The sequence below is a fragment of the Balaenoptera borealis genome, assembly GCF_965194805.1.
Source record: "Balaenoptera borealis genome assembly, chromosome: 11".
In the NCBI taxonomy this organism is placed as follows: Eukaryota; Metazoa; Chordata; class Mammalia; order Artiodactyla; family Balaenopteridae; genus Balaenoptera; species Balaenoptera borealis.
The window spans coordinates 23445934-23461851 of NC_138868.1; the positions used below are offsets into that span (position 1 = coordinate 23445934).

The following is a 15918-nucleotide window of genomic DNA, read 5'->3' on the forward strand; positions in this document are numbered from 1 at the left end:
CTGTTTCCCCCAGTCCTGAAATGTTTTATGAATCATACAGACAACAAAACTAAGATGGCAAAGTCGATTGAAAACCACAGAGGTGGGGAAGCGATTGAACCAGAAAGGCGGCACAGCTGGAAGTGTTCATCCTCCCAAGTGGCTGTCCTCTGGCTCCCTCCTTCCTGAGCTCTGCGCAACAGGCAGTGAGTGGGTGCCCGGCCCCGGGAGCCCCTCTCCACGGTCTGCCGCTGTTTACTGTCAGAGACTAATCCAACCCAAGTAAGCTTTAGACTCAGGTGAGAAATAGAGCAAAACGCTAAAACATCCTCTGGGGCTCAGGGCTCCCTAATGTGGCCGGGGAAGGATGTGGTGCAGGGACACCAAAGTGACATGAGCTGGAACCCTGGACACACGTGCTCCAGAGGGAAGTGTCTACAAAGCCAGCCCTGCCTGGCAAAGCTGCATTTCTCCCGGGTCCCTGGATTCAGCTCCCAAACTGGCAGAGATTTCCAACCATTTAACAGATAGATAGCACCGTGGCTTCGGGGAACCAATCAATTTTGAAAGCAGCAAGGCAGCAAATAATCGTTAGGGAAACAACGTCCAGTTTAGATGGAGAGCCTGGAGGCAGGAAGTGGACGTTTCAGTCCAGAGCTGATGCCATCATTTGAAGTTGGAAGGTGGAAACTATGGGTCATACACCAATTTCCTCAGAAGGGAAAGGAAATGAAAAGGAGGGGACATCACTGTCATAAAGTGATGGAAAAAGTTAAAAGTTAGTGGTTGGAGCATGGTCTCCGAGCGCAAATCTGAAATTGAGGGCTTTCGCACAATCTTTTTACATCTCTGGCCCTTGGTTTCCCAATCTGGAAAGTGGGTAGAACAATAATACCCATCTCTCATGCTTCATTTAGAGCAAGGGTCAGGAACATTTTCTATAAAAGTTGGGTAACAAATATTTTAGGCTTTGGGGGCCATGGGAACTCTGTTGCAGCAACTCAACTCTGCGGTCATTGGAATGAAAGCAGCCATAGAAATAGTAAATGAATGGACACAGCTGTGTCCCAATAAGACTTTATTTACAAATCAGGTGGTGGGTCTGATTTGGCCTGTGAGTGAGTCACAGTTTGCCAACCCCTGATTCAGAGGATTATATGAGACAATGCAAACGACAGCAAAGTGCTTGGCACAGAAACTAACCAATAAGTATTAGCATCTTCCTCTTCCTCGTCCTCTTCCTCTTCCTTACTGGCATCACTGCTCTGCATTTGGATCATCAGGTGCTGCCTAATAAACACCTCTACTCCCCATCTCCCTGCCTCTACCAACGTGTTAAATTTCCAAAAAGGGCACTTACAGGGGTACATTCAATTCCTGGGTGCAGGTGCATTCAGGATTTCGCCTGCATAATGCAGGTTCTCAAATCGCTTAGCATTTAAAAGCAAGGGCGTCTTGGACCCCCAGTGAAGCAACAAGGATATGACTCCCCATTAGAAGTTTCTATTGCCCTTCACAAGGGATTTCCTGTGTAATATAGCACAGATTTCTCACTGCTGCTTGAAGAAGTAAAGGCGATTACAACCATTTTGCAGGCAAAACTGAGGTTTGGTAAAACAGGTTGACTTGTGTAAAGTCAGGCTGAGAATCTGGAGCTGAGTGGACGCTTGATCCCAGGTCTGTGGACTCCAAATCCAGCGCTCGTGCCCCGATGTCACGTCTGCACTGAGCATTGGATCAGTCAGGATCTTTGCTGCAAATGATAAACTTGCTGTTTTAAACAGAAAAGGAATTCACTAAGTAAGTGGCCTGGAGAATTTCTGGGAGGAACAGAGAATCGAGCTAGAGGCTGTTGAGGGGAAAATACACCCCCGTGAGAACGCCTGGTGCTCGGCTGCAGACACTCCTGACACAGGAGCCACAGCTGGCCCGACGCTGGGTGCCTTTAAGATGCCTGCCCCTGCTGCAGCCTGAAGTTCAATTTCCTCTGCCACCTCAGAACCAATCCTGCACGGTGCCCCCTTCTACATGTTCCTCTCTTTCAAATGCAAGTCTTCAAGTGAGGGTCCTATTGGCCTGAGTCTCGTCATGTGCCTGGACCCTAGTTCCCAGATGAGTTACTGACTGCTTCCTGGGGGGGGGGGCGGGGGCAGAACGCAAAGGAGGAGGGGGATTCTCCAAACCCAGGAAGGCTGTGGCCAACGTGCTGAGCCGACTCCACCCTGGGGTCTAAACCTCACAGAAATGAAGCGAGGAGTCAAAGAGATGCCTGTACACCCCTGTTCAGAGTAGCATGATGCACAATAGCGAAAAGGTGGAAACCACTCAGATGCCTGTGTATGGCTGAATGGACAAATGAAATGTGGCATATCCGTACAATGGAACATTATTCAGCCTTAAAAAGAAAGGAAACTGACACGCGCTACAACATGGATGAACACTGATGATATGCTAAGTGAAACAAATCAGACGCAGAAGGACAAATATGGTATGATTCCACTCCTATGAGGTACCTAGAATAGTCAAATACATAGAAAGTAGAACGGTGGTTATCAGGGACAGTGGAGAGGGGAATTATTGTCTAATTGGTACAGAGTTTTAGTTTGGGAAGATGAAAAAGTCCTAGGGCTGAATGGTGGTGACGGTTGGAAAACAATGTCAACGTACTTCATGCTACTGAACTGTACACTTAGAAGTGATTGAAATCGGGACTTCCCTGGTGGCGGAGTGGTTAAGAATCTGCCTTCCAATGCAGGGGACGTGGGTTCAATCCTTGGTCAGGGAACTGGATCCCACACGCATGCCGCAACTAAGACCCGGCACAAAAAAAAAAAAAAAAAAGATTGAAATGGTAAATTGTACGTTATGTTATATTTTATCACAAAGGAAGGTGCTGGGCGTGACAGATATCCACTCTAAGGACTTAAGATTTCATTTTCGAGACGGGGCAAAGGAGGCCCAGAAAGTGACTGATTGGTGGCAAAGTTGGCAGTTGTCAATCTCAAGTACTTGCTCCTTTCAGAAAGAAACTGTCGGCGGCTGTTAGAAGTCTGGTGACAGCTCCTCAGCCTTGCTCCCCCATGTTCTAACAAATAGGAGGGGGGCCCAGCAAGTGACCCAGTGAGGTGAGTGGGTTGGATGGGAGACAGTAAGGAGAAGGGGTGACCATGTTGCGCCGAGGAACGGAGGTTCCGTCGGAACGGGGCAGCTGCTCCTCAGCTCTGGCTAATCTGACACGTGGGCAGGGAGCCGGGCCGGGAGCCCAACGCTGCTCTACCTCCTGGCTCTTTAAAAGAAGCCAGGCATCCAGATATTTATGTGAAATCTCCTGAACGTTAACCGTTGGCAACAGATTCAAATAATATGAGTCTGCAAGCTGGTTGAAATCTATCTCGGGGTTGGATGCCACCCTTGGGCTGCTGGTTTGCGAACTCTGTTTGAACCCAGAGGCGAGGGCCAAAGATAACATCAAGATGTCAGTTTTAATAGGAGATGCCCAGAAAACTTTCCAAGTACTGTACTCCCAGGACTCCCAGGAAAGAGTGATAAGAAAAACATAGCTATTAACTAAAATCAAAATGAGAGTCTTGTATTACATTCTACTTCCCAATCTAAGCCCTCAGATCTTCCAGTGGGAGAGTCGGGACTGCAGATTAAACTCCGCGGGCACTTAGACACCCCGCCTGTCCAAGGAGTGGGAAGAGCTCTGCCTCTAAAATTCATTAACCAGGGAATGGGGGGGAGGGGAGGACAGAGCGAGAGGGGCAAAGAGGACAGGGGAGGATGAGGGGAAAAGGGTAGGAGGGAGAGAGGATTTTCGGCCTTTCCTCAAGGCCGACTCCTCCTTCTGGTATCTCTGAAATGCCGGTTCCCAGTTGGAGCAATCGGTTCTCTGGCTGATGTGGCCCAATTGATATTTTTACTTGGTTTGACTCTTACCTAGTAAATTTGCTCTTGTGAGAAGGGTGTCAGGAAGCAGGAGAGAGGGAAAGCATGGAGAGGGGCCTGGAAGCCTTACACTTTTCCATCTTTTCTATTCTAACTCATTTGGTTTGACAGCCTAATCAGTGGTCCACCTACTGGCATTTCTCTCAGGGCAGGAGATGAGCATCTTATTCCCATCTTCACGAAGTTGCTTACCCAACACCCCCAACTGTCCCTTTATGAGTCTCCCTGGGACCCAAAGTGGGCAGTAGAAAGTTCTGTTCAGGGTCAACACAGATCATCAGTAAAAGTCACTCCGACGCCATGCATTTCTATTTCCCAGCACAAGTTGTCCAAACAGCTTATCAGAGATTATACTAAATAATAGAATCATTCCAGTATTGAAAACTATGAACTCCAATTATCAGATACACCTAGAAAAATTAAAGGTCAAAGATGAAATTCCCCTTTCTCATTAAATACAAAGAAATCAAGGTCCAATACTTATTGAGTCTAATTTGCTACATGACAAGAACCCTTTCACTGGGAGGAGAGAGTATCTGTTCTGCAAACCACTACATGAACCAAGATCACGGTCCCCAGGTGGGCTGGATGCCTGTTGTCTCCACTCTCATCTCAGGTTGGGAACCATGCTTCCTGGAGTCCCCTTCCTTGTGTGGTTCTAGGGGCCAGTGTGTCAATGAAAGGAGCTCACGTGAGATTTGAAGGCAGAAAGGCAGCGAGTCATTACTCCGCACTGGGGTGATCCGTCACAAGACGTTGAGTCCTCTCCATGAGCTAAGTCATTGCTGTACCATCTTTGACTTACTGTAGTGCCTTCTTGGTCACCTCGCAAGCTCTCAGTTCTCCATTTGCCCCACGCTCAGGCTGGTGTCGTTGGTAACTGTGTCTGGGATCCTCCTGCTGTAGCCTTCCAGGCGTCACTCCACCAGCTTTTCCTACATCAGTGTAAGCCCTAATTTCCATCTTCAAACCTTTATTCCTGCAATAGTCATAGGGGCTCTGACTGATCCCAGCTGATGCACTGGGCAAACACAAACAACACTTTCATGAAGAGCCACTTATCAGATCGAAGCCAAGCCAGCAACTGGGGTCAAGACACTCAATTTCAGTCATTTCCCAGTAACTGATTCCAACTGGAGGGATGAGTTATTTAAACAGTTTATTTTTCACTTACAAGGAAGCCAACCCCTTCTTCTCTTTCTATAATACCCCGATAACTCATTTTCCTGCTTGAACGAGGTGTCAGTTCCTCATCTCTGAACTGGGGCTGCCATCCTCTCCAAAGAGGATCTGTGGTCCTAGGAAGTTTCTAGGCACATCTGCATGCCCTTAGCTGATTCACAGACTAGCACACGAGGGACACACTCCAAGCTGAAGGTCTGGCTCAAGTTCCTTTGCAAAAGAGTCACACTTCATGCAGGGTCACATGGTGGGCTTGTGTGCAAGTACCACCTCAATCCCTAGGTCCTCTTCTGCACATTCCAGTGTATTATTTCTTAAACTGATTCACCTCCTGACTCATGGATAACATTTGCATTGGTCCAAATTAAGTTTTCATACCATACTTTTTGAATATATTCCTCAATGCTCCTTCCCAAGGTCCTATGTGCTTCTTTGGTCTAGGAATCCCTCAATGTCATTTGGGTGGTAACTATAGCTTGGTCAGGAGAGAGCTCTGGTATGTCTTAATTCCGGGAGTCTTGACTACAGTGGCTACAACTGAGTCTCAAAGATGACAATATCAAGATTCTAAGTGGATTTTAATTCCTGATGGTTCTCTGATACGGAAGAGTATCTGGAGATGGGTGTTCCAGGCAGAGGGAATGGCAAGAGCAAATGTCCTGAGCTGGGAGTGTGCCTGGTGGGTTCCAGAGTCAGCAAGGTGGCCCAGACTTGGAGCAGACTTGAGGGAGAGGGGAAGATTAGCAGAAGATGAGGCTAGATATGTACTGGAGAGTCAATGGTGTGAGATCCAGGAGACCATGATTTTGACTTTTATCTTGAGTGACTTGAAAGTTACTCAAGCATTCTGAGAATTGGCTGAAGGGGGGCAACCTAGAAGAGAGATGATGAGAGCCATGTGGGGCTACGAAATTGTGTCTCCAGAGGAACCACATAGATCTGACATAGAAATTGTCACTAATCCTGGACTTTAAATCTGAGTAGATGGGATGGTTGGGTTTCTTCTTTCAGGAGGGGGTGAAGGTATCCTATGTGTGAAAAGAAGAGTATAAACATATAATTGGTGGCCGGTGCCAAAATCCACTTCTGGTTCTTCCAGGACACATAGCCAATTTACCTGCCCAGCCTCCCTTGAAGGTAGGTGAGGCTATGGGACTGGCCAGGCTAAGGGCAATGGAATTTGAGTGGAGGGGTGCGTGCTACTTCCATGCATGGCCCATAAACACTGCCCATTTTTGCTCCTTTGTTGCCTTTTCCTCTGCTGGCTCACAGGGATGATTCACCAGGGTGAACCTGAAAGCCAAGTACAGCAAAATCCTGCCTGGCACTGGAATTTAGCATGAATGACCCTCATTCAGAACACAAGCCCTGCCCAGCTGAGGCAACAGTCATATTAAAGTAAATAAGCTTCCCCCAATATTGCATCCCAGTCCCCCATGGTCATGCCTTTAAGCCCCAAATCTGAAGGGAATTCAGCCCCTCAGCTCTTGTGAGCCCAGCTGCCTTAGAATTTCCAAGGGGCGTTTGTCTGAGGGACTGATGCATTCTACCTCTTGGGGTAGATAAAAGAATTAATTGTGGAAAGCCTAGTTAACAGCATGCATAGTTGAATCTAAGTCTTTGGGTAGCTTGACCAGGGTGATAGATAGGAATGCATCTCTGATCCATCAAATTAAAAATCCTATGTGGGTTGCGGGTGACTCTTGGTGGGTAATTCACCCATTTCAATACTTTCAGTGGTTTAGGGACAGTTCTAGAACCCACGAGTTGAGTTCAGGTTTCAAGGCAGAATTCCTCTTCTATGGCTTTATCCATGTTACTGTGACCTACCCTCCATGACCATCTCATAAAAAGCACACCTAACCCAAGCCCCAAATGCCTGCAGCTTGAAACTGACCTTGCCACCTAGGTTTAAGGAAAGGCTGTTGAGTCTCCTGACATGTTCACTGTAACATTGCCTCTGCTCCTTTCAGACCTGGCTATGTTGCCTAAAGCTTGTGGTTGCAGGATATCTTCGTACGTATATTAGACATTGTGCCAGCCAGTTGTGGGTCCTATTCCCTGGTGAGACTCTATACTACCAGACCCTTCCATATGAGAATTGTCCCTCTCCTACTCCATGTAGTTCTGGTGGGGCTGTCAATCAATCAAGAGTTCCCACCTACAACAGTGGCCACAGGACCAACGATGACCAATCACAGTCCACTGAAGGGAGTTCCCACTGGTTCTCAGAGAGAATCTCGTTTTCTTAGATCATGAACCTGGATCTTCTGGGACCCTCTTTTCCACCACATTTTGTAAAGCCATGAAGTCACCGCTTTACACAGGTAAAGCAGGACTCAGAAGCTGGAGGGGGCAAAACAGGTTCCTAATGACAGCTGTTGATCAACTGGATCCAGCCCTGCCCAAAATCATTTTCCATACCCTTGAACACAGTTGCATGAGCCAATACATCTTCTAAAATTTAACACATTCAGCTTGTATGAGTGGGATTCCTTATAACTATCACTTACAACTGGGGGTTCTATTAATGTTCCCATTCACTTGTTTAACTATAAGATGTCAAGGGAGTCTGCATATTTTCTTACTGGATACATTTCTTTTCCTTATGGACATGTATCACACATCCACTGCAGCCATCAGAAGCTCCTTCTTTCTTATACAGTTCATTCTTTCAATCTACTGCCTTGCCTGAGGATAGCAAGTTAAATGGAGAAGATGAACAATATCTCCCAGATCATTTAACCCCATGAACTTTTCTCTAAAAGGCAGACTGTTGTGTTATCACCTTAGAGAATCCCTACTGAGAGTAGATTTTGAACAAGACCTTTGCATTCAACCCACTGTTTAGGACCTCACTGGGAATGCCTCTGCTCATCGTAACCCTGTATTTCCTTATTCACTGGAAAAGTGCCAATAGGGTCAATTAAAATGAATTTCACAGGTCCTTGAACTGCCTGCTTCCTAAGTTCTTCCAGTTTTAACTTTTTGGAGGTTGGTGTCATTTTAAGGGTTCCAATATTCCAGGCCAGCCATTAACACACCATTTCTTTTCTACAATGCCCTTAGCTTCGGATCCATGAGCACAATGTGGGACTGATCCTTTAGGCCAGGGGTTGGCAAATGACAAAGCCAGATCCAGCCCATTTTGGTAGTTATTGGAACACAGGCACACCCATGCATTTATGTATTGTCCATGGCGGTTTTTGTAGTTGCTACAGAAACCATATGGCTGCAAAGCCAAAAATTATTTATTATCAGACCCTTTACACAAAAAGTTTACTGATCTCTGCTCTAGGTTAGCATTTCTCGATTGTTTCCTCATCCTAGTACCACAAAAAATGGTACTCTGAGAGAAAAAGGAATGAATATCTTGACAAGCCTTTGGGTATATTGTTTGGGAAAGTCTACTCTAGACCACTTGGGGCAGGACATGACCTGGTATATACTTGGGATAGCACTATCTGATAGCTTAGTCTTCTTTTTGACATATCTGGGTACCAGTACATGATCTACATCTTGGTTCTGTAGGTCCTATGTTTTGATTCCCATGTAGATTTTAATTTTGGTCAAGGCCAAGGTTACTTTTGTTCATGGGTGGTGGCGGTGGTGGTGACCTCCTGGGCACGCTGACTTCCTGTGCAACTGTCCCTGCAGCGTAAAACGAGACTTGTAAGAGCACAAAGATGCTCCCATCACTGGTGGGACCAACGGGAGCCATTTGCGGTTCAAAACTAATTACCAACATACCTGTGCCTGAGTTAGAGCGTGCCCCTGAATATGTGGTCAGAATCTGTTCCAGTTATCACAGCCACTTGCTCCTTTCCTTCAAGCAGTGCCACAGTGAAGTCACTATGGGCAGAGAGGGCATAGTTAATGACCATATTCTGAACTGACATCCCAGGGCCCTTGATACGAACAGGTGTCCATGGAATACTTACCTCTGTATTCCAACCACACCAACTGTGGAATCCTTAAACGCCCACCATATTTTGAGGTCCCATCAATATTCTCTCACCTTTTCTCATTTTATTAGGGCATACATTCATTGCAGAAGCCACGACAGAAGTGGCTGTCCACTTTTTATATCGCCATAGAGAAGAAAAGGGGGTTAAGGACCATTCACACCAACAGAAAGAATGAAACTGCAAGTTTATTTGAAAGTATAAAATTAAAAAAAAAACCTAATCAAAAAACAAACAGCAACCACACACAACCTTTCCAGTTTACATCAACTTTGAATGTCACACACAATTTATTTACCACTTGCTTGCACTTTTTTAAAATGTCAATTTCAAAGTAGAAGGAGTTGAGGGCAGGTGATAATGACTATAGCTGAACGATTTTAATGCTAAAATAAAAAGGACTCGCTGATCTCATTTGAGAAAAGAGAGCAGGGATGGTTTTCTGATTGGCATAGATTTAGGCCATGTATAAAAAAAACATCCTGGTTGGAATGAGTTAAAAAATAATGCTGGCCACTTATTTGCTATTTTGAGTAGGGGAAAAAAACAAAACCAAAAACCCCTGCAGCTTTGGTGTCCTATTTATATCTTTTTTAAAACAGCCATTTAAAAAAATCAAATCTATAATAAAAACATCCCTGTGTTTGTTTTAAAAAACAACATTAATGGGCTCTCCTTATGCTACTAAGGCCATTTGTCTTTCCTAAAATGCCTGGAAGCTGAAAAGCGTGTGAGATTAATTCATCACACGATTAATTAAAATTAGAATCCTTTCCTCTAAACAACTTCCAGAGCATCAGAAAGAAGCAGGGGCCACCAAAGGGAGAAAAGAAGCCACTCTGGCTCACAGGAGATGAAATATTCAGCTAGAGTTCCTCACATACTCTGGCTGCCACCAAAAATTCTTTCTTCACTGGATTACTCAGAAAATAACTCACGTTATTTTAAAAATGAAAGATGTAAGCAACTATGTTCCTTTTCTTAACTTAAAAAAAAAAAATCACCAAGTGGCTAGCTTTCCTGTAACACACTTTGAATTTGGTTAAAAAAAAAAAAAGTCTACAGAATAGGATCATTGAATGCCACTTCATCCCCCCTCCTGCAGGCTCCGTTTGAATAAGCATCAAAGAGGTTACTGACCACGTGGAAAGCAGCTCTGCATGGGTGACAGCTGCCCGGAGTGGCTCCACTTGTTTTCAGTTTTGTTCCCCCCCAGCCATTAGTGTGGTTTCTTGACGAATAACATCTACGTTTCCACCCATGACTTCCTGAGGGGGTTGGCACTGTGGCTGGCTGGGCACAGAGAAAGCGGAAAGCTACCATAAACACAGAGACTATGAACCGAGGCAGAAAGGCGTCCCTCTTTCTGCATCCTTCAAGAACTCGATAAATAATAACTCAAAGTGCAACAATGCCCAGACACCTGGCACACAGGTCAGTCTGGGGGGACCTGTTATTAGCGCTCAGCGGGACAAAGGCACGATCTCCTTTTGCATCTTTGCTTGGACCTCACTAGTGGAAAAACAAACAAACAAAAGACAGCTTTCCTATACACATATAAATAGTCCCTTAACTAGAAGGGAAAAAACAAACACACTGTTTCAAATGCATTTCTAAGAGATTAAAAAAAAAAAAAAAAAGTCCGAATGGCAAATCTTGACTCCAAACTATTATCCATGTCTCTCAGAGGAGAAACTATGGGATGCTCGGAGAGTCCTGACCCTCACTCTGATTCTAGCCCTAACCCTAAATTGCAGCACTGGAATCTGGGCCTTGGGAAGGGGGATGAGTGCAGCCCAGGAATCCAGGCTCTCTCGGGGGAGGTACTGAATTAGGTTTTCACGTTGAGTTAGAACCTACAGTGTTCTCAAGTCCAAATGCACAGGTAAAATGACTTCTGAGTGTCAGGGGGACTTAGGGGGCGAGTGTTGAAGCTGCAGGAATGGGCAAGGCAGGCTGGGTGTGGCTTACAGGGACAAAGGGCCAGATCAGATTTCTGGGCAACTCAGGTTTAGTACTCATCCCTTGTTTACGGGCAGGTCACAGCTGGGAGGGAGAAAATCCAGAAACCAGGGAAAGGACCGTGGACCAAAGCAGACCCAGGATCTTGACAGCCTGTATTTTAGGAGCTGAGAACTCAGATCAACTCATGGTGGGGCTCCCTGCCTGTTCTGGGATGAGGCTGATGATATATGATGCTGGAGAAAGCTCTCAAAACGAGGATTCTCGGACAAATTTTTAAATCCAGACTCTATCCAGACCTGATGGTTTCAGAGTCCTTCAGAAAACCAAAACGACACTGTTGACTTCTGAAGGGCGTGACTCACGGCAACAGTGTTCTTTGGCCCCGACCCAGAGCAATGAACAGCCTAGTGCAAGGCGGGTTCTGATGTTACCCTGGATTCTCTCCAGAGTGGCCATCCGATGACAGCCTCCCGGTAGGATCATCCAACCCAAATCTCCAAATGGAGCTCTAAGGAAGCAGCCCACAGAGAATTTGGTCCAGTGTCCTCTGCCCTTCTGAACACCCCATACGGCACAAACACTGCTTTCTCAAGGGCTACCTAAGTACCGCACTCTCCGGCCACCTACTCAGCAAGATTCCAGCAGTAACAGAATGCTGTGGAAAGTGAGGCTGTGATCCTGGGCCCCGAAGGAAGAGTAACTGCCCAGAAAAGATGCACGTACATAGGTCAACTGAGAGGCCAGAACAGTGGCAGGTCGCGCTCCAAAGAACATCCCTGAAACCTGGGGAAGGAGGTGAACGGAGAGACAGCTGACACCCCACACCACTCCTTGGGGCATGCCGAGGAGCTTCCCATGAGCGCAAGTTGTTAGGATGGTAACAAGTCAGGGCAGATGAACCCATATGGACTTCGGAAGAGCTGGATTTTATACTTCTTCGGTGCCCTGGCTGGGTGCAGAGTCCCTAGACTCCGTGGTGCCTTCCTGTGGGCCAGGGTGCCCCGGGCTGTGGCCCGTGTCTTCCATACTCAGGAGGCTGCTGGCTGCCTGGGAACTGGTGCTGTTGGCGCTGCCAGACCGGGAGCGGTAAGGGGGCAGGTCGGCTTGGTTCAGAGACTCGGTGTCTGAAGAGTAGGGCGGCGGAGGGAGGTCGTACCATGCGGGTCTGCGATGGAGAGAGCAGGATGGGGCGGGGTGGGGGGAAGGGGGGGAGAGGAGGGGGAAGAGAAAACATTAGGAGCCCAGGCATGGCAGGCAATGCCAACTTCTGCCCTTTTCTGAGCGGATGCTGACATCAGGAATGAGATTTTCCTTCCAAGGAGAAAGGCAATCCAAGGACTAGGAAAACCAGTGGTTTGTCAGAAGACGAAAGGAACAGATAAAAGGTCAGCGTGCTCTGCCTGGCTTGTGCCGACTGGACAGTGCCAAAACCACAACCTTTGGTAGGGAGAATTCTAAATACTCCCCGGCTCATCCTGGGTGGTTTGGCAGGGATTCACCTGGCCTGGTGTCTTGATAGAGCCCCTGACAGTCCACAGTACTGGGGGTCCTTACTGAAAGCCAACTCTTCCCGGCTGTGCGGACTTGGGTAAGTGAGAGGATATCCTCTCAAACCCTCAGTCTCCCTGTCTATAGAAGGGAGTAATAATGACACCTTGCTTGCAATGAAGTAACTTAAAAGACATTTTATTTTCCAGCTCTCATTTATGGAAGGCTTACTACGAGTCAGGCACTGCGCCACCTACCTTACATCCCTTATTTAATGCTCACAAGAATGCTAGGAGAGAGCCATTACTTTCATGCCCATTGTACTGGGGAGAAAACTGAGGCAAAGGGGCATTAAATGACTTGCACAGGATCACAACTAGTAAGCAGCAGTGCTAGGATTTGAACCCAGGAATTCTGTCTCCAGATGCAGCAGTTTTAACCTTGCTCTACATTGGATGGTCCAAATGAGTGAGGTCTTGTGTTCTTACGCTTATTTGCGAAGATGTCCTTAAGCACCGCTCCTTGGAGCTTTGTTTATCTTTTATGAGGAAGGAAAAGGAAGGTTAAATAATAGAAGAGCTGCCACCGGAGAGGGTTCAAGGAGGAGCCCAGTTGGCCCGGGAACACTGCCTGCAAAATGCCTCGTGCCACACATGGTGAATCCTGGGCTCAGTGGAAGAGGGACACTGAGCAGGGTCCCTGCAGGGCAGGGGATGCTGAGAACCAAGGGGGACTCAGGTAGCTCTAGTCCCGGGACTTCAAAGTGGGTTCTTTGGGTACCTTGGAGGTCACCAAAGGAGAGACGAAGGCTGAGCAGGCAGGAATGAGGTCCACTACCGGCTCCAACTACAGAACTCTGGGTTTTAACTTCATATTTTGGGGTTCCTTGTACAGCTCCACCTGTGATGAAGGTTCTACTGCTTAACAAAGCTTGAGAGTTCTCTATGCCACCTCCTTTATTTTATAGATGAAGCCAAGCAAAGTTAAGGAACTTATTTATTCACTCATTCATTCACTCACTCATCCATTCATTCATTCAAATAGGAACCAAACCTCGAGTATATACTGGGCACTGTTCTGCAGTAGCAGGTGAATGCCCAGAGCTGGTCAGGGTCCTGGATGTGTGTCCGTGCGGCACTACCAGGGAGGAGGAGGGATCTGAACTGGCCAGGATCCTAGCGGTATGTCTTCAGATGAGTAACTTAAAAATCTCAGTTTTCTCATCTGTAAAACTGAGGCACATATAGAACCTCCCTCGGTGAGTGGCTGTGAGGACTGAATGCGATGATACACGTGAATCGTTTTGCAAAGACTCAGTAGAAGTCGAAAGCTGCCGCCGCCTTTGCAGCTGAATGCAGGCTCCTGGCGAGACCAGGATCCCAGGCACGTGCACGTGTACGCCCGCCCCTGCGTGGGATGACCTCCCTCCCCGAGTCTCTCTCAGCCAGCACGCACCTTTGGTCCAGCAGGGCCTCTGAGTAGGAGGGCGGGGAGCCCACTTCCGACGCGTTCTGCTCGGCTTGGCTGGCCACGTACTGGATGCCATTGTTGACGTTGTAGGTGACGTTGCAGCGGTGAGGGTGGTCCAGGACCACCAGCCGGGAGAGCAGCACGGGGTGCTGCAGCCGGTGCACCGGCAGCGTCATGAGGTTGTTGCGCTTCCGCTGGTGGTGCAGGACCAGAGCCAGCAGGGCCACGACCAGCACAAAGATGACGGAGCTGCCGATGATGGCATAGGTGATGCTGGGATAGTACACGAGCTGGTTCTCCGAGGTCACGAACACCTGCCCGCTGCCTGGTTCTGAGAAGCCCCAGAGGCGAGAGAAAAGGAGAGAGGTTACCAAGTTGGCGCACCCATCTGCCGCGAAGTCAGTCCCAGGACGGGAGTGCAAACGTTCGCAGGAGCACGGTTCCCAATAGCCGCAAAGTGGAAACCACCCTAATGTCCACGGATCGGTGAATGGATAAACAAAATGTGGGCTGCCCATACAACGGAATATAATCTGGCCGTAAAAAGTACTGGTGCATGCTACAACATGGATGAGCCTCAAAAACGTGCTAAGCAGGCTTCCCTGGTGGCACAGTGGTTGAGAGTCTGCCTGCCAATGCAGGGGACGCGGGTTCGAGCCCTGATCCGGGAAGATCCCACATGCCGCGGAGCAACTGGGCCCGTGAGCCACAGCTACTGAGCCTGCGCGTCTGGAGCCTGTGCTCTACAACAAGAGAGGCCGCGATAGTGAGAGGCCCGCACACCGCGATGAAGAGTGGCCCCCGCTCGCCGCAACTAGAGAAAGCCCGTGCGCAGAAACGAAGACCCAATACAGCCAAAAATAAATAAATAAAATTCAAAGTACGTTTAAAAAAAAAAAAAAGTGCTAAGCAAGATAAGCCAGACACAAGAGACCACACGGTGTATGATTCCATTTATATATGTCCAGGAAAGGCAAATTTGTAGAGACAAAAAGTCGATAATGGTTGCCAGGGGCTGGGGGTGGGAATGGAGATTCACTGGTGATGGGCATCAGGGATCTTGCTGGGGCGATGCGAATGTTCTGAAACTGGACGTGGTGATGGCTGAACAAATTGATACATTTACTAAAACTCACTGAGTTGTACAGTCAAAATGGGCAAATTTTATGTCATGTAAATTATACCTCAATAAAGTTGTTAAAAAAAATCAGCCCCGGGAAATATAATATCCAGGGAACAGGAGTGATAGTTACAGTGACAGAAATCAGTTTTTCTCTGGAAATTTATCATATCACATACATGAGGAACACTGGCTAGTGTGTCTGGGGTTCCTTATGTCGGCAAAGTATTTATTTAATGCCCGGCCTTTGCCAAGCTTTCGAGATGGAGAGCCAGCAGAGCACAGGCTGAAATCATGGACTCTGGAGCCAGACTAGGTTCAAACTCAAGCTATTCAGCTGACTGGCTGTGTGCCCTCTGGGAAGTGGTCAACCTCTCTGTGCTGTAATTTCCTCATCTGTGAAATGGGGATGATATTAGTCCCCACCTCACTGGGCTGTCGTGAGCATGAAACGAGTCAATAATTATCAAGCACTTAGAACAACAGCTGACACACTGCGGGTGTTCAAGACATACAAATATGTGCTTTATCACAGCTACTTGCCTCACAGCAACTCCGCGAAGTAGGTGCTGTAACTGCCTTCTTTATAAGATGAAGAAAGGGAAGCTTGGAGAGCTTGGGTCCCTTGACCAGGGTCCCAGGGTTAGGAGGTAAGGGGCTGTGCCTGATTTGAGCCCTGTGGTCTGACTTCAGAGCCTTGCCTCTGACACTCTGCCCTGCAGCCCCCTACCAAGACCAGCTAGGCAATCGGCAGGCATTTCCTCAGAGGCCCTAGGACGAGGCCTGGTACACGCCCCAGCC

General features: G+C 47.6%; 1 protein-coding gene across 3 annotated transcripts in view; it reads right to left on the reverse strand.

The window, feature by feature from the left end:
* The window catches only part of LDLRAD3 (low density lipoprotein receptor class A domain containing 3), a 276561-nt gene that overhangs the window by 10115 nt on the left and 250528 nt on the right, over positions 1-15918 (reverse strand). For 2 of the 3 annotated variants that reach the window (XM_082343835.1, XM_082343833.1), the window contains 2 exons: positions 13983-14328; positions 8860-12204 (listed from right to left, as the gene is read on the reverse strand). In XM_082343835.1, the coding sequence (XP_082199961.1) occupies positions 11967-12204; positions 13983-14328 (584 nt within the window). In that variant the 3' untranslated portion in view covers positions 8860-11966. The remainder of the gene's footprint in view (positions 1-8859; positions 12205-13982; positions 14329-15918) is intronic. The other variant, XM_082343834.1, reaches the window with a different exon arrangement.